Source organism: Simochromis diagramma, unplaced genomic scaffold (assembly GCF_900408965.1).
Source record: "Simochromis diagramma unplaced genomic scaffold, fSimDia1.1 OVJJ01000031.1, whole genome shotgun sequence".
Lineage (NCBI taxonomy): Eukaryota > Metazoa > Chordata > Actinopteri > Cichliformes > Cichlidae > Simochromis > Simochromis diagramma.
This window is the reverse complement of record NW_024386983.1, coordinates 2,261,417-2,279,602: the sequence shown is the minus strand read 5'-3', so window position 1 is coordinate 2,279,602 and position 18,186 is coordinate 2,261,417. Positions and strand designations below refer to the sequence as shown.

Sequence of the window (18,186 nt, the reverse complement as noted above, 5' to 3'; positions counted from 1 at the left end):
TTTAGTATATCACTGCACATATTTTCCATCTTCATAATAAACCATGAAAATACACACACATACCTGATGACTTTCTGGGGCAGTATGAGCTCATCTATATCATGTAGAGCCACATATCTGGACTGGTACATGTATCTGTAAAGGCAGTCATTGAGAGCAGGAATCTGACCAAAGTAGTGAAGTTCACCGGGACCATGTTCAGGCAGCCAGCCACGAGACACGTTCACATATCTGGACAGAGACCAAGGAATCACCTCCAGTAAACCTGAGAAAAAAAACATTGGAAGCAGTTCAATGTCAGTAATTAAAACTAGACATTACAATTACTGCAACTCCAACCTCAAACTGAAATCATTGAACTGGTGAAATGCATTCTGGATCTTTATGGTGAAGCAGACACATGAAAACAAAACATTACCTGTTTTTTTTTGTCTCAGTGAATAAGACTAGAGTAATAAACAACCTGGAGCAGCAGCAGTGACATGGCTAAGAAACAACCCAACGCAAAAACTTAATGATCTCATTAAAACAACCTAAGGTTTTGGCTGCACTAAAAACAGACAAAACAGACTCTCATCTGTTGCTCTCAAACATGATCCAAGAATGAATGCTAGTTTTCATAAAGGTTTCCAATATTAGAACTGGACTGTGTGACTAAGTGAAAGGCCCTGTTGTTAATTGAAAGGAAGGTTGTGTATAGGAAATGAATTACTGCTGTACCATGTGTGAAACAAAAAAAATAAAAGTAAAAAATACATAAATCCACAGAGAACTATCAGTTCTTTTAGGTACTTAGTTTTAGTCATTTTTAATGTTTCCATTAAACATTAGAGAAACCAATATTAAGTATAAATCCAGTTTGTGAGCATGGCCACGGAAGGATCCTGTGAGAGCTCATGCAGTCTTAATACTGAGACCACCAAACAGTTCCAGGTCTCTGTAATACACAGCAAGTCAAGATGACTCACTTGCATAAACAGTGAAAATCTGGAAACGTGGAAACATGAACATAAAGACACGGGAGAATCTGACAAAATGTGTAAGACAGTTTTAACTTTCACTCATTTCAGCTGCAGCCCTGGTGGTGTTTGATGGTCTGAGAGCACATAAACAATACAAACTTGCAAATTTGATAGATCTATAAGTACAAATTTGTATCCTGTTTTAGAATTATATATCAAGTTTTATAAAACAATACAATTGTTATGAAAATGTTTATAGCCAGCATTAGATAAATAAATAAATAAATACATAAATAAAATAAAATAAACATCAGGTGATACAGCTGCTTCTATTGATGTGTGTCAGACAAAGACCAAAACTTTAGATGGGGGGAATTTGTATATCTGTGTCTGAGTACATGTGCATGTGTGTGTGTGTGTCCAACTCGAGAGAGAGTGCCCTTTCACCAGTTTTAAACAAAAGTCGACAATCCCCAAGCCGACGCAGGTGATCTTGAAGAAGTAGGAGGAAAGGGCAGAGAGTCATACACCGTCTTGTTATCTGGGAGAATTTGTTGTTCCAGCTTTGGCCCTGGAGCTTCCAGCTGGTTAGGGGAGGCCACATAAAGATAGTGGTTGTTCGGGTTTGGTTTCTGCATTCCAGTTCCATCATTGGTCCACAGATCTATCAATTTCCTGTTGCGGAGTCGCAAGCTTCTCTATGATTTTATCCATATTGCGTTCAATAAACACTGTCTGAGTACTTGTGGCTCTACCCACGGCATCAATCCAGCCGGCCTTATGGGATTTTGAGCAGCTGTAACCGTTTCCATTAGTCGTCAGTAAACCAGGGCCGTGCCAGCTCCAATCAGCAAGAACCCCGTTATCATGGTTCCGAATAGGTAGATGTCTTCAACGCCCTCCATTCAGCCTGCCCAGGCTTCTCATTGAGAAGAGGATGTCAATTGCATCAAGAGACCAATTGATCAAATCCGTAATTTCTTGGTTAGAGAACAAGACAGAGAGAGTCTCTTTGAGTTAGACAAGACTAGAAAAGGACAAGAGAAGCCAAGCAGGAAAGATGAGGGAGAAAGACGCGACCACCTCCGCCAAGAGCCAAACGACCCAGGTTAACATGTTTAATATGATGTCATTTTCAAAAGAATTGATTGGTCAGTAATGATTTCACACTTAACCTCTTGTTGATCTCTTATCCTAAAAATGATCTGACCCTGAGAAGGTTAGGTTTTCTGTCTATGATGCCATATTGATATTCCTTGTTTAAACATGAACCATTATCATAGTACTGAAAACTCCAGGCTAATCCTGAAGTTGCCTGGAGAAGTCCAAATCCAGTACAAACTGGAGTGATTTATAGAGGAAACTGGAGTAAACTAGTGTATGTTTTGATCACAAAACATTAGTTGTGATTAGCTGAAGGAAGGAAGTTCAGGGTGTTTGGCAACTTCACTCAGTGTTCACTGTGGGAAAATGCCTTTAGCTGGTGATGTGAGGTCATAAGGAAAGACACACTCAGACAGAAAATTATACCATACTCCACCTTTTTGTGTGTAGTAGTCAAGTATTCGTTGCGTTTCAGGACTGCAGCTGGTTTTATAGACAACCACTCTGTTCACTCCCAGTAACTGCAGCATCTCAAGACTCTGTACCAGCTACAATCCAACACATTTGAACAACAAGTGTTAATATGCAAGGATGGCAGAAATGTCTTGTTTCTTTATTATTATAACTGTAAGGAATACTGGGAAAAATATACCTTTTCTGGTTTTATTTCTTCCTGTCTTAGTCTGCATACTTTAGAGAATGAGTTTCAAAAATCTATTTTTTCTGTCTTCTGAAAGCAAGAAAGCAAATGTCACTGTACCTGCAGCACGTTGGTAAAATCAAACATGGTGGAGATGCAGACGGTGAAGTTGTAAGGAAAAGATTCTGTCTTCTCCTGCTGGTTCTTCACCTCTAAAAACTCTTGGTTGGGATCATCTTAAGAGACCACACAAACATACACTTTTACCATCTTATTTTTGTAACTGAACTCCAATTAGTAATAGTTTTTGTGTTAAACAATCTTAAAGTCAAACTGACATATAAAAATGTTTCAGGTATCAGTTACTCCCTGAAGCTTTGTTTTACTGACAGGCTATAGAGTAGATATTGATATTTCACAAAATGAGTGGGAGTCTAAACCTGGTGGTGACATAGGAGGCAAAATGAGAAAATCACTAATGTCAACATAATGTAAACCTGAATGGTCATCAAATAGTTCACTTAGAATGTAAAGTTTAGAAAAATTATTGTAGAACCTTTAAAAAATTAAGTAATTATTTACCTTATTATATATTTACTTTGTACATCAATATTTTGGTATTTAATTGATCTCATGCACACCATGAACTGGGACTAGATGTATTTTTGAAATCCATTCATTAATTGCTGAGATATTTCGACTTAAAGCAAACACCAAATTGACAAACAGACTGGCATTTCCATTAACATGCCCCACAGCAAGGTTAACATTGTACTTGTACTTGTAGAGTTGGCATCAGCGGAGGTCACGGCAATAGAAGATGGTGTCTCACAGCCTGAGGGGAGGGGGCACATGATGTTTGCTGTCCCATAGGCAAAACCAAAGTGATGAGTGTAGATGTCGGCCACACCATTAGAGAGAAGCTGCTTTTCCTGGCAACGAAAGACACAGCGATAGGCCACCTTCTCACTCCGCAGCACCACTGCAATGGCACAAACCTGGAACAAGAAAAAGGCAGGAAGGAGGGTTTAATATAAGAGAAATTACAGGACAAGCATTATGTTTAACCACTGCCACCAAAGTGCTAATCAACAGCCTTATTGGACTCATACAAGCCAATCATGTTGTGTTACTCATCTGCACAGTAGATGTGCATGACAGAAAATATCCTTGTTCCTGTAAGTGAATATGTTGGTAAGTGCTTTTTTTTCTTGGTTTAATCTAAAATAAGGCAAATGTTTTCAATAACCTGCTGAATTCTGAAGTTTGAGCACTTACAGAAATATTATGATATCTAATATATGAAATCTAATTTTTGTGACAGTTGTATTTTAATGGAGAGAGACAGATGTACCAGCTACAATCCAACACAGTTTGATGTCATCCATGTGGATGAGGAGGTGGCTGATAATTGCTCCATTCTGTAGTCAATGTTGTCAATGATCTCACTGAGAGGGTTCAGGTTTATGCAGAACAGCAGTGGGAACAGAGCATCTCCTTGATAGCTCCCCAACTTGATGGTGACTTGTGCTTGTAAACATACATGGCAGTCCCAGTGGCATTTTGATCATCTTTATTTTACCAGTTGCTGTACACACACAGAGCTGCAGGTCTCCCGCTGCCAGCTCAACGTAACAACAAACATATTCACCAAAACTCCAAACTTTTAAGCCGGTGAGGCGTGATTGCGGATGCCGCTCAGGTGGGTCAATCGCACCTGCAGCAGCACCGCAAACCACGCCCCACCACAGTGCTATTGGCTTGAAGTTGGCCTCCAGCGGTTGCCACCTTCCTATTGAGTTCCTGACGAAGGCTCCTAGGGTCCTCTTGATCTTGTATAGTTCTAGGCATTCAAGGAGCCACATGTGGAGCATCGAGTCATAGGCTTTCTTGTAGTCAATTCAAGTGGTGCTACAGATTGCTAAGCCTGGTCTTGCAGTTTTGGGCAACTGCTCTGTCCACCACTAGCTGGTGGTTTGCTCCTCTGTTATTCCTGCCAATTCCTTTCTGTGCTTCAGAAAGGAAGCTGCAGCTTCAGCCTCACCTTCTCAGACGGCACTTTATGAGTGATGGGGCAGAGGTCTTGTAGGTCTCCCGGACGTTAAATGGTAAATGGTCTGTATTTGTATAGCGCTTTACTAGTCCCTAAGGACCCCAAAGCGCTTTACACATCCAGTCATCCACCCATTCACCCATTCACACACACATTCACACACACTGGTGATGGCAGCTACATTGTAGCCACAGCCGCCCTGGGGCGCACTGACAGAGGCGAGGCTGCCGGACACTGGCGCCACCGGGCCCTCTGACCACCACCAGTAGGCAACGGGTCAAGTGTCTTGCCCAAGGACACAACGACCGAGACTGTCGGAGCCGGGGCTCGAACCGGCAACCTTCCGATTACAAGGCAAACTCCCCACTCTTGAGCCCCGATCGGTTAGCGTTAGCAGAAATGAACTGGAGAGATTTTGAAATCTGGTTCAAAGGACCAAACTGTTAGTAGAATTCCCTTATGCAGTGAGACACCCAGAGTACTGAGTTCCATCATGTGCATCATGCTAGGTTTTGCTTCACCCCTCTTGTCAGTTAGATTAGACAGGAGCTGTCGAACCTCAGCCTCTGCTGCTCATGTCCGTTTTGGCAATGACCAGCATGCCTGCCTCAGTGATGCCTGATTGCTCATTGTCAGTGTCTGCTGCCCTGCCTTCGTGAGCTCCCTCTTTCAGGAGGAAACAGAGCTCTCACAAACGTTTCTCCACCCAAAAACGATCTCTGACATTGAATTTTCTGAGTCTGCTACTGAGTAAAATTGGCATTTTCCCTAATGCTCCATCTGAGCCTGGGGTTTCAGGAACAGCAACCTTTTTTGCAGATTCTGTAAGGTCAAACACTATGTTTTGTGGCAATAAGCTCATTCCTGATACCTTTCCTGGGTCTGAAACAACTTTTTCTGAGACTGCTAGTGTGGAATACCAGTTGGACAATAAGTATGTGATTCCAAATGTTTCAGACCTAGCCATGAACAGTGCTGTGATTTCTGTTTCCATGCAGTAAGAGTGTTTTGTAATCCTGAGCTGGTGAAAATAACTCATTGTGATATGAACCTTGTAAAAGCCGATTCTTTGCGTTCAATTTCTGAGTCAGCTAAGTCTAAAATGGTGAATTGTGGGTTTTTTTTAAGCCAGCCTGGTCAGAAGCTGTTGCCACTCAGTCAGAAGCACTGCTTCCTGTAGCTGGAGCCCGTTTATGGACTGTGTCTTCTGTTGTTCCACCTCTGGACTCTTGCTTCCCAGTCTGCACCTCTAAAGACTGTTATTCCACCTGCTCCTGGGACTGCACCTGAGCCTTTCTCTCCACCTGTTCCTGTTCCCAGGGTGGCTCGCACCCAGCCTTTCCCTGTACCCATACCTGTTCCCAGGAGTAGCATGGCCAGATTTCAACATCAGCCTCAATCACAGTGGAGCCTGCTGTATGCCCTGCACAGCACTAGCCGGAGCAACTAGAGCCTGCTGTGTGCTTTAACAGCCCCAGCCTGCTTCTGCTCTGGACGAGGCCTCCACTGCACCATTTGGTCCTGCTCTGCCCAAGCCAGAGGTCTGCACTCCAACCAAGCAGGACATCTGCCCAAGTTATTGGTCATTGCACTACCTGGACCTGCTCTGCCCGAGGGTCTTTGTCTCCATCACCACGGCTGTTGATCTCCCAGAGGCTTCAGTCTTCGCCGCCATTGTCCTTAGGGATTAATAAAATATGCTGATTCTGATTCTGATGTTTGGAGAAAGACATATGCTAATATGACCTAAAGAATAGGTCTGCGTAGGTTCTCAGTGATCCAGGTCATGGTAGTCTAAGGAGCTTGGAAGGAAAGTGACTGAACTTCTGTAAGTTTCTTGTAGATGTTTCACCTCTGTTACGTCCCCTGGCTAGTCTAGGGGGTTGAAGGGACGAACATAAATGTGGATAGAAAAGGAGGAGCCAAGATGGTAATTTTAAAAGGTTTATTTAACACTGGTGATGGGGTTCAGACCGAGGTGTAACGTCAGGGAGAGCCAAGGCCAACATAACAAACAAAACATCCCTGACGTAGAAATAAAAGAAACTTACCTAACTCCAAAGAAACAAAATATACAACCTATAACCATAACCTACCTAACAACACATAAACAGGAGAAAACAGGGTGTCAAAACAAAAGGCAGCTCTCCCCTACAGGCAGTCTGAACATGAAACAACAACGCTCACACAAAATACAAAGGCATGCAAGCCTGCACAAGTATGGCACCCAAAATGGCCAGAGAGCACAGAAGCACAGCTCCACAGGCCTTAAGTAGTGCTCTGCTGATTACCAATTAGCCGGACTCTGCGCAACATCCAATCAGGACAGAGGAGGTGGAGCCTGGATAAAACAAAGGGTTAATAGGGAGAAGAGACATTCTCCTGGGGGATGTAACACCCCCACCCAGAAAAACAAACGTATAAGTTTGTTAACCTTACACCATCACATTCTTGAGAGGGCATCGGCCACAATATTTTCACATCCTCCCTTATGCTTTATTTCAGTGTTGTAGTTTTGTGAAATTAAAGCCCACCTCATCAATCGTTGATTGTTGTTATACATACGAGAGAGGAACACGAGAGGATTGTGATCAGTGAAGACCTCTACAGGTTGGGAAGTAGATCCCACATACACGTCAAAATGCTGAAGAGCCAGAAGCATGGCCAGAGTCTCCTTTTCAATGGTCGAGTACCGCCTTTGATGAGTATCGAACTTCTTGCCAAAGAAGCAGACAGGATGACTCACTCCTTGTCCATCATCCTGAAGAAGAACAGCTCCAGCCCCCACCTCACTGGCATCCACTTCAAGCTTGAAAGGTTTAGAAAAGTCTGGAGCGACAAGAACAGGTGAACTCGACAGAAGACCTTTTGCACATCCAAAAGCATGTTGACACTCAGGACTCCAAATGAATGGTACCTTCGGGCTGCACAGGTTTGTCAGTGGTGTTACGACTTCAGAAAAATTCCTACAGAAACGCCTGTAGTAACCAACCATCCCCAGAAATCTGCGCAGCTCACGGCGTGTTGTTGGCACAGGAAAGTTGAGGATGGCATTAACCTTTGCACTGATAGGGCGAACCTTGCCCTGTCCCACTTCCTTTCCAAGGTAGGTCACTGTAGCCTTACCAAACTCTCATTTAGCCAAGTTGAGGGTCAAGGAAGCATCAGCTAAACGCTTGAACACAGTGGTTAAAGTGTCGACATGCTCTGACCAGTTGGAAGAATAGATGACCACATCATCAAGATAAACATTACAGTTCGCCACACCAGATAATACAGTTGACATTAACCTCTGAAAGGTAGCAGGAGCATTTCTCATTCCAAATGCCATGACTGTATATTGTAAAAAGTGATCAGGTGTTACGAAAGCTGAGATTTCTGATGCTCTTTCTGTCAGAGGTACTTGCCAATAACCTTTAAGAAGGTCAAGCTTACTCACATAAGCAGCAGATCCGACGCTGTCAATACAGTCCTCAATACGGGGCAGTGGGAAGGAATCAGGTACTGTTACTGCATTTACCTTGTGGAAATCTGTGCAAAAGCGAGGTGTTCCATCTGATTTTGGCATATCCAGGCACGGAGAACTCCATGGACTATAGCTTGGGATAGCCAATCCATGCTTCAGAAGGTAGTCTACTTCTGTGTTCATCATTTCCCTTTTTGCCATATTCACACGGTAAGCATGCTGCTTAATAGGCACTGCATTCCCAACATCAATGTCGTGCTCTATTACAGTAGTACGGGAAGGCATGTCCCCAAAGAGTGTTAAATGAATGTTGACGAGCCTTTCAATGTCCAACTGTTGCTCACGGGTCAAGTGGGACAGATATATAGACACCTGGGACAGTACCTCAGAATTAAGCATTCTGGCATTCTGGTAGCTGGCATCACAAAGTTTGAGCCCGTCTTCATCTAAACTTGACCTCAATCCTGAGGAAGAGTTCAACAAGAGAGTTTCTGGAGATGAGATTTGCTCCGACGGAGATGCCACAGGCTTATCTGCGGTGCCACAGAAAGAGTCAGCTCTAGAATGAAAGGATTTGAGCATATTGAGATGGCACAAGCGTGTTTTACGCTTCCTATCTGGTGTTTTAATCACATAGTCAGTATCATTTACTTTCTTATCCACCTGATATGGTCCACAGAAGCGGGCAGACAATGCAGAGCTAGCAGTTGGTAGAAGAACCAAAACCTTGTCACCTGGATTGAAAGATCGAGGAACGGCTTTCTTATCATACCAACTCTTCATCTTCCCCTGAGCAGAGGAGAGGGCTTCTGCAGCTGCCAACCTGGCCTTATGGAGGCGCTCTCTGAACTGTGAAACATAATCCAGAACATTAGTTTTCACAACATGATCTGTTGACAAGAACTGTTCTTTCAACAACTTCAAAGGTCCCCGAACAGAATGACCAAACACTAGTTCATTTGGGCTAAACCCAAGGGACTCTTGCTTAGCTTCACGCATGGCAAACACCATCAGGGGTACTCCCTCATCCCACTCTTTTCCAGTATCCAAGCAGTATTTCTGCAAAGTTGCCTTGAGTGTCTGATGCCAGCGCTCTAATGCTCCTTGAGACTCAGGATGGTATGCACTTGACACAACATGCTTAATCCCCAGAGTCTGCATGACCTGCTTGAAAAGTTTAGACAGAAAGTTAGTTCCTTGGTCTGTCTGGACTACTTTTGGTAAACCAAAAGTAGTGAAGAACTTTGTCAAAACTTTAATCACCAAAGGTGCAGTTATTCTTCTGAGTGGGACAGCTTCTGGAAAACGAGTCGAAGTACACATTGCAGTCAGTAAAAACTGATTACCATTCTTTGTCTTGGGCAATGGACCAACACAGTCCACAATGACACGTTCAAAAGGTTCACCAAGTACTGGTATAGGATGAAGAGGAGCTATAGGAACTGTCTGGTTTGGCTTTCCTGCAATCTGACATGTTTTACAAGTGCGGCAAAACTCAACTACATCAGTCTTCAATCCTGGCCAAAAGAAATGGTTGAGTATCTTGTTGTACGTTTTTGTAACTCCCAAATGACCAGACAGGGGGTGCTCATGTGCAAGGGAGACTACGTAGTGACGATACTCAAGAGGCACAACAATCTGATAAGTAGTGCTCCAGTCACAGTCATCAGAACAGCTTCCCTCTACGTCCGCTGTTAAACTTGGGTGGGCAGTCCACTTGCGCATCAAGACCCCATCTTCCAAGAAATAAGAAGCCTTTTTATTTCCTGTTTCAGAAAGAGAAGTAAAGCATTTAGTCAATGAGGGATCAGTCTTCTGAGCAGCAACAAGGCTTTCACGTGTGACTGGCAAGTCTAACTGTGGGAGATGGAGATCCTTCCACTTCTCAGTAGTATCCTTTGAACCACTTTTAAGATCAATCAGGGTTTGCAAACCATCTGTAGCCAGAGCCTGAGCCAACGAAGAGTCCGACAAATCAATTTCTGCAGCTTCACGTCTTGCTTGAGCCCTGGTGAGAAGACAAGCAGGAAAAACAGATGGAAAACATGTTGCTAGGTCGTTGCTCTTCAAGTTTGATTCTGGATCATTTGTTACTTCGGGAACAGGTTGCACTTTTCCACCAGCAATATCATTTCCCAAAATGAACTGCACCCCTTTTATGGGAAGTGAGGGGCGTACTGCCACAGAGAAGATGCCATTAACCAACTTTGACTTGATGTGTACATAATGCAAAGGAGCTTCGACATAGCCCATTTCAACTCCTTGAATCAGAATGCTACCATGACAAGAGGAATGGTCACTCAGGGGTAATACATCAGATAAGATCACAGATCGTGACCCTCCCGTATCTCTGAGTATTCGAATGGGTTTTTCATCCTCAGGCTTCCCAGTCAATGACACAGTGCCATCTAAGAGGAAGGGTTTGAAGCAGGGATCAACTCCTTCACTTTGATCCCTTCTCTCAGCACAGATGGTTTTAATTAAGCCTACTCCTTTTGGTGACTGGTTCTTGCGCTTCAAAGCGGGACATTCAACAACAACATGACCAAGTTTATGACAATAGAAACATTCCCTTTCAGTCCTTGGAGCAAAAGTCCGTCGTGGGCTTGGCGGATCCTTTCGTGGGGGAGGTTCCCTGGTGGTAACTTCACGTTTCTGCACAAAAACAGTTTTATGAGTCAGCACAAATTCATCAGCTATCACAGCTGCTTCTTTCAAAGTGGAAACCTTCTGTTCATTAAGGTGTACAACAATGCGTTCTGGCAGGCCATTTTTGAACTCTTCCAGAAGTATCAGTTCACGTAAAGAGTTGTAGTCTGGAACTTTACTTGCTGTTATCCATCTATCAAAAAGAGTAGCTTTTTCACGAGCAAACTCTACAAAAGTCTGATTTGCTGTTCTTTTGTGATTGCGAAAGCGTTGCCTATACGCTTCGGGAACAAGTTCATAAGCAGCAAGGATAGCAGACTTCACTACATCATATTTCAAACTTTCTTCCAAAGACAAAGCAGAACAGACTTCTTGTGCTTTGCCTACCAATTTGCACTGAAGAAGCAATGGCCAAACTTCTCTCGGCCAGTGCAATGACGCCGCAACACGTTCAAACACATTGAAATATGTATCAACTTCTGATTCACGAAATGGAGGTACCAACACAATGTTTTTACTCACATTGAAACCACCTGGGTTTACATGGGAGGAGGTTGTTTCATCAACAGATGAATTTGCAGAACTAGGTTGAGTAGTACTTCTTGAAGTCTGTGCCTGTAACTCCAACTGACGCAGTCTGACCTCCCTTTCAATCTGCAACTCCAGCTCCAACCTTTTCAGCTTTAACACCTTTTCTGTCTCGGTTTCCAACTCCAACCTGCGAAGTTCCAACTCTGCCTGACGAGCTTGGGCTTTATCCTGAGCCTCCAATTGTAATTTAGCCAAACGTACCTTGAGTAATACTTCTTGTCTTGAACGAGGAGAAGATGGAGTAGCAAAAGAAGGTGAGCCATTAGTGCTTAAATTTTCCACCGTTTGTTGCTCCCCAGCAGCAGGGTTTTGCCCTTCTTCCTTTAACACAGCAGGCTTCAGTCCTTCGTTAGGGGACCTGTCAAGAGGAACTGGCAAACGAGGTGATTTAGAAACAGGAAGCAGGCCTTCGTCTACAAGTTTGTTTGAAACAGCAGTTTTCAAGTCCTCCTTCACCATTTGCCTTGATACATTTAACTCAAAGTGTGCTGCTATAGCAAACAAATCATGTTTTCTACACACATTTAGCTCCTTCCAAGAAGGATTACTCAAAAATGCACTCAAAGCGAAAACACCAGTTGCCATACTAACTACCTCTGCCAAATACACCAGCAGAAACAAACAACTCCAAACCTTCACCATCTACAAATGGATTAACCAGGTCTTTTATCCCGGACGAGCCGCCAATTTATGTTACGTCCCCTGGCTAGTCTAGGGGGTTGAAGGGACGAACATAAATGTGGATAGAAAAGGAGGAGCCAAGATGGTAATTTTAAAAGGTTTATTTAACACTGGTGATGGGGTTCAGACCGAGGTGTAACGTCAGGGAGAGCCAAGGCCAACATAACAAACAAAACATCCCTGACGTAGAAATAAAAGAAACTTACCTAACTCCAAAGAAACAAAATATACAACCTATAACCATAACCTACCTAACAACACATAAACAGGAGAAAACAGGGTGTCAAAACAAAAGGCAGCTCTCCCCTACAGGCAGTCTGAACATGAAACAACAACGCTCACACAAAATACAAAGGCATGCAAGCCTGCACAAGTATGGCACCCAAAATGGCCAGAGGGCACAGAAGCACAGCTCCACAGGCCTTAAGTAGTGCTCTGCTGATTACCAATTAGCCAGACTCTGCGCAACATCCAATCAGGACAGAGGAGGTGGAGCCTGGACAAAACAAAGGGTTAATAGGGAGAAGAGACATCCTCCTGGGGGATGTAACACCTCTCATAGACCCAACTGTATATCTGCAACAAACGATAAAGGTGACTCTTCAGAGCTTGGTTTGAAAGATGGTTAAAAGGTGAGCGAAAGAGGCCATCCATGTCCACTGTGAATTACCATCATTGAAAAGGTGGCTTTTCACCAACTGTCAGCCAGCCACAATGCAGTCTTAAAACCCGTCCCAGGCGCCTGGGGTGGGTTTTAAGCCCCTGTCAATAGAAAATTGTACTTAGTAGTCAGTCTAATCTTTTAATAATATAAGTTTGCATATGGTAGAATACTGCATGTTGACCTTTTGATGACTTAGGCTGTTGTTCACTACAAGACTTTGTGTGCATTCCAGAGTGCACAACTCTGTTGCTTGTTGCTTGTGAAGCTCGCACACAAGAATTTCACTCACATGTGCTGTACCAATGTACCTGCACATGTGATGTGACAATAAAAGTGATTTGATTTGATTTGATTTGAGTGTTCTGGCATTCACACCCACATCCTGGGAGCATGGGAGAGGTCGTACCTTCTCTTATTGTTTTGTGGTAGGATAAACGTATCTATGTCTGTTTTAGGCTAAGTGCCTTTTGTTTAGATGAACTGCTGGACTTCCAGACCAGCAGCTTTAGGGAAGTCTTTATGGGGTCACACTTTGACCCCACACACACACGCGCGCACACACACACACACACACATACATATAAACATCCACATTCCAATGTAAGGAACAAACACCCACTGATGTCTATAAATAAAGACCAGGGCAGTGGCAGAGCGCAAGTCCCTGAGCTTTGATTTTTTGATTTTGATTTTATTGATTAGCATTCAAATTCAAATCTCAGTGAAAACAGTGAAAAAACAAACAAAAAACAGTGAAAACAGAACAAAAATCTACCATAAAGAAAGCATGAGACAAGGCTAATCAAAAGGTATTGGCTGAAGCATTTGCTTATTACGCCAACCCTTTTCACAAAATATCTTTTTGTATGCAGCTCCTGTACACAGGGCTTGAAGAAAATAATAAAACAAAGCAAAAACCAACCAAACAAACAAACAAACAAAAAAAAAAAACCAAAGAAAAAAAAACTTTCCACCTTAGATAAGTAACTACATCAAAGCAAAAGAATCAAGAGGTTGTTTTTTTTTTTTTCTCCTTTTTGCTCTTTTCATTCTTGATTTATATATTTTTCTATTACTCTATTTTTAAACATGTTTTTAAACAAGGAAAATGAACTACACCTTTTTAAATCACTGTCATAACTATTCCACAGGTTAACTCCTCTAACAGAAACACATCTCTGCTTTATATTTGTCCTTATCTTGTTTTTTTTTTAAAGAAATCTGTTCCCCTTAAGTCATATTGACTCTCTCTGACTTTGAACAGCTTCTGAGTACTGGGGCAAAGCAAGTTATTTTGTGCTTTATACATTATCTGTGCCATTTTATATTCAACTAAATCATAAAATTTCAGGGTATTCAGATTAATAAACAAAATGTTAGTTGGTTCTATATAGTTTGATTGGTTTATAATTCTTATAGCTTTTTTTTGTAACTTGAAAATAGGAAGAGTGTTCGTTTTATATGCATTACCCCATATCTCCAGACAGTAAGTCATATATGGAAGCAACAGAGTACAATAAAGTGTGTATAATGATTTTTTGTTCAGGACATGCTTTGTTTTATAGAGAATAGCAATGGTTTTTGACATTTTTGTTTTCACGTGGTTTATATGAGACTTCCAACTCAGCTTATCATCAATTATCACTCCAAGAAATTTATTTTCGTACACTCTTTCAATTTCAATTCCATTAACCCTTATTTTAGATACATTTTTCATTTGTCTAGTGCCAAAAATAATCAATTTTGTTTTCTTTATATTTAATGATAACTTATTTACATCAAACCAGTTTTTTAATATATTTAACTCCTTTTCCGCTGTAGTCAGAAGCTGTTCTAGGTTTTTACCTGAGCAGTACAGAGTGGTGTCATCAGCAAACAATACACATTTTAACAGTTTGGAAACACTACATATGTCATTTATATATAATATAAATAATTTAGGGCCCAGCACAGAGCCCTGAGGAACACCACAAGTTACCTTCAACTGCTTAGATTTTACATTAATGAATTCGACATATTGATATCTTTCATCCAGGTAACTTTTCATCCACTTGTATGCTATCCCTCTTATGCCATATCTCTCTAGTTTATTCATTAATATAGAATGATCAATTGTATCAAACGCCTCTTTTAAGTCTATAAAAACACCAACAGTATATTCCTTATTATCTATTGCATTAGATATCCCTTCAACAAGTTCCATCACTGCCATCGAAGTGGACCTTTTCACTCTAAAGCCATATTGGTTATCACTTAGGAGATTATGCTTCTCAATATATTTATCAAGTCTATTAACAAATAACTTTTCTAAAATTTTTGAGAACTGTGGGAGTAGTGATATTGGCCTATAATTGGTAAACTGACATCTCTCTCCGTTTTTATGGATTGGAATAACTTTTGCTATTTTCATTTGTGAGGGAAACACACCAGTTTGAAAGGACAGATTACAAATGTATGCGAAAGGTTGCACTATATATTCTATAATACTTTTAACTAATATCATGTCAATACCAAAACAGTCAGTGGACTTTTTATTTTTAAATGTCTTCACAATGTTAATTATTTCTCTATGAGTTGCAGCACCAATAAACATGGAGGACACATTCTGAGTAATATGTTTATTTAGGTGTCTGCTGTTGTCAGATCTAGTTTTTATCAGCTTCGTCTTATCTCCAGGGCCAGACACTATATCCCGTATAATGACTTAGAAAAGCTCATTCATGCTTTTGTAACGTCAAGACTAGATTACTGTAACTCACTCTATTCTGGTCTCCATGTTACCCTTCTACACAGATTACAGACAGTTCAGAATGCTGCGGCACGTATTCTAACTAAAACCAAGAAGTTTGACCATATTACTCCTGTTCTTGCTGAGCTGCATTGGCTGCCTATCAAATACCGCATTCAATTTAAAATTTTGCTGTTTACTTTTAAAATTATCAATAATACTGCACCAACCTATCTTAAGGAACTTTTAAACCCTTATGTCCCTGCCAGGGCTTTAAGGTCATCCTCGCAGTTATTGTTAGTTCAGCCCAGATCTCGGTTGAAATCTAGAGGCGATCGATCGTTTGCCTTTGCTGCACCTGAGTTATGGAACAGCCTCCCGATTGGCATCCGGGAGTCTGATTCTATTTTTTCTTTTAAAGCACGCCTTAAAACTTATCTTTTTGAACTTGCCTTCTCTACCCGTTAAATGCTGACTTGTTAACTGCGACCTATTGCATTAACTTTTTACTACTCCTTCATTCTTGGTGTTCTCTATCATGCGGCAGGGTCTGCTATAACTATGTGCTGCAGTCCATTTTATCAGTGGCTTTTTACTGTGAACATTGTCTGCTGTTCTTATTATATTGATATTAATGCTCTCAACTGTATTATTTTATTGTTTTTTTGTAAAGCACTTTGGTATGCCTAAGGCTTTTAATGTGCTCTATAAATAAAGGTTGTTGTTGTTGTTGTTGTATTTACCGTAGGTCGTTATTATTTCTTGACTCTGGAATTTCTTTTGCTAAATTAAAGCCAACATTTACAAAGAAATCATTAAATTCATTTGCAATGTCTTTAGTTTTATCAAGCACAATATCTTTATCTTTTTTAAAATAATCTGGATAATTCTTATTTTTTGAGCCCTTTTTGATTATACTGTTTAATATCCTCCATGTTTCTCGTGTGTTACTTCTACTTTGCTCCAATAATTTGTGGTAATATTCTTTCTTACTTGTTCTTATAATATTTACTAATCTATTTTTATATAACTTGTACTTTATTTCAGCATCTTTTGTCCTCTGTTTTATGAATCTCTTATATAGATTATTTTTCTTTTTACATGCATCTTCTATCCCCTTTGTGATCCATGGCTTATTTGATCTGTGATGCTTTCTAGTGATTTTCATTAAAGGACAATGTTTTTCATATAGTGAAATTACAGTTGATAAGAATGCATCATACACACTATTTGAATCTTCATTTGCAAAAACCTCATTCCAATTGTGTCCCTTTAAGTCCACCTGGAGGGCAGCAATAGCTCTTGTTGTTCTATGTCGTATCATATCAAATATTTGATTCTTTTGTTTAGTTTTAATCCCAAAATAATTTTGAAAAATTGCAAAAACAGGAAGATGATCGCTTATATCAGTTATAAGAAGTCCACCTACTATTTCATGGTCAATTTTATTTGTGAATATATTATCTATCAATGTAGCTGTATCAATTGTTATTCTACTTGGTTTTATAATTACAGGGAAAAGGGAGTTACTATACATTGTATTTATGAAATCTGTTGTTTTCTGATGTCCATTTGGGTTTAGCAAATCTATATTAAAATCACCACAAATTATTTGCACTTTTTTATCATTTAGGTTGCTAAACATAGCAGCAAGTTTTTCATTGAATATCTCAAGGCATGAACCTGGTGTCCTATAGATGCAACTTATAATTATATTGTTAGCTTTTTCAACATGAATTTCAATAGTGACACATTCCAATATGTTATCTATGGTGCTTGACATGCATTCAATCAGACTACATTTCAAAACTTTATCTACATATAAAGCAACACCGCCTCCTTTTTTATTCACCCTGTTCATTGTAAATAATTGGTATCCTTCCAGTCCCATTTCACTAACTTTCTCATTATCGAGCCATGTTTCTGATATTGCAATTATATTAAACTTTTTTAACTTACTTAAACATTCTGTAATTTTAGAAAAATTTTTATACAGGCTTCTACTATTGAAATGTATGACCGACAATGCATTTGCCATTTTAATATTCACATTGAATTGGTCATCTGTATAGTACTCACAAGTATTATTGGTGTTATTGTAGAAGTGGGTATCTGGGTCAATGTTACTTTCAGGGTCATGCATGTTGTGCTCTGCATAGTTAAACGTTTTGAAGTTCGTTTTCTCAGCGTGTGTGGCAAAATAACCACCTTGACAGTCTTTTTCATAATCAAAGTCTTCCTCTTCAATATCTCCGAATGGAAACCTATAATCTGTGTCCAAACTTGTCATTTATGTGTTTTTGTTGTTGTTGTTTCCATTGTTTTTGAGCCATAAGGCCAGAAACACTTTCCATACCCATTGTTCATTATCCAATCGTCACTTTTCCAATAGATTCCATAGCAGATTCCTGATTATTTATATTGCTCTAAGTCTTTGAGTTCTCTTATCATCACAACTGTCGCTTCTTCAGGATTGCCATTTAGTCTTATCATTACTTTGCAGTTCCTCGTCCATGTCGCTTGTATCTTATTTTGTTTTCTCAGGCTGCGTGCCTGTCTTGCAATTTCAGCAGTCTTTTTCGTTAAATGTTCATTTAAATACACACCAGTCCCTTTTAGCTTCTTACCCTGTTTCAGTAACTCAATCT

At 40.6% G+C, this 18,186-nt stretch overlaps 2 protein-coding genes across 5 annotated transcripts in view; both read right to left on the bottom strand.

The window, feature by feature from the left end:
• Nucleotides 1-18,186, bottom strand: part of si:zfos-464b6.2 — a 106,551-nt gene that overhangs the window by 3,026 nt on the left and 85,339 nt on the right. The window contains exons 5-8 of one of the 4 annotated variants that reach the window (XM_040039621.1): nucleotides 3,482-3,704; nucleotides 2,827-2,942; nucleotides 2,503-2,614; nucleotides 64-265 (exon numbers count right to left, since the gene is read on the bottom strand). In XM_040039621.1, coding sequence (XP_039895555.1) covers nucleotides 64-265; nucleotides 2,503-2,614; nucleotides 2,827-2,942; nucleotides 3,482-3,704 — 653 coding nt within the window. The remainder of the gene's footprint in view (nucleotides 1-63; nucleotides 266-2,502; nucleotides 2,615-2,826; nucleotides 2,943-3,481; nucleotides 3,705-18,186) is intronic. The other 3 variants (XM_040039626.1, XM_040039622.1, XM_040039623.1) reach the window with 3 other exon arrangements.
• LOC120738408 lies at nucleotides 6,608-10,027 on the bottom strand. Its single transcript, XM_040039620.1, has 2 exons — nucleotides 7,677-10,027; nucleotides 6,608-7,588 (listed from the first exon to the last, which is right to left on the bottom strand). Exon 1 carries the CDS (start codon nucleotides 9,948-9,950, stop codon nucleotides 7,893-7,895), a length of 2,058 nt encoding a protein of 685 aa, XP_039895554.1. The 5' UTR covers nucleotides 9,951-10,027; the 3' UTR covers nucleotides 6,608-7,588; nucleotides 7,677-7,892.

Excerpts from the sequence above, each read along its gene's own strand:
- LOC120738408 (XM_040039620.1), bottom strand. The coding sequence starts at position 9,950 with ATGCGCAAGTGGACTGCCCACCCAAGTTTAACAGCGGACGTAGAGGGA.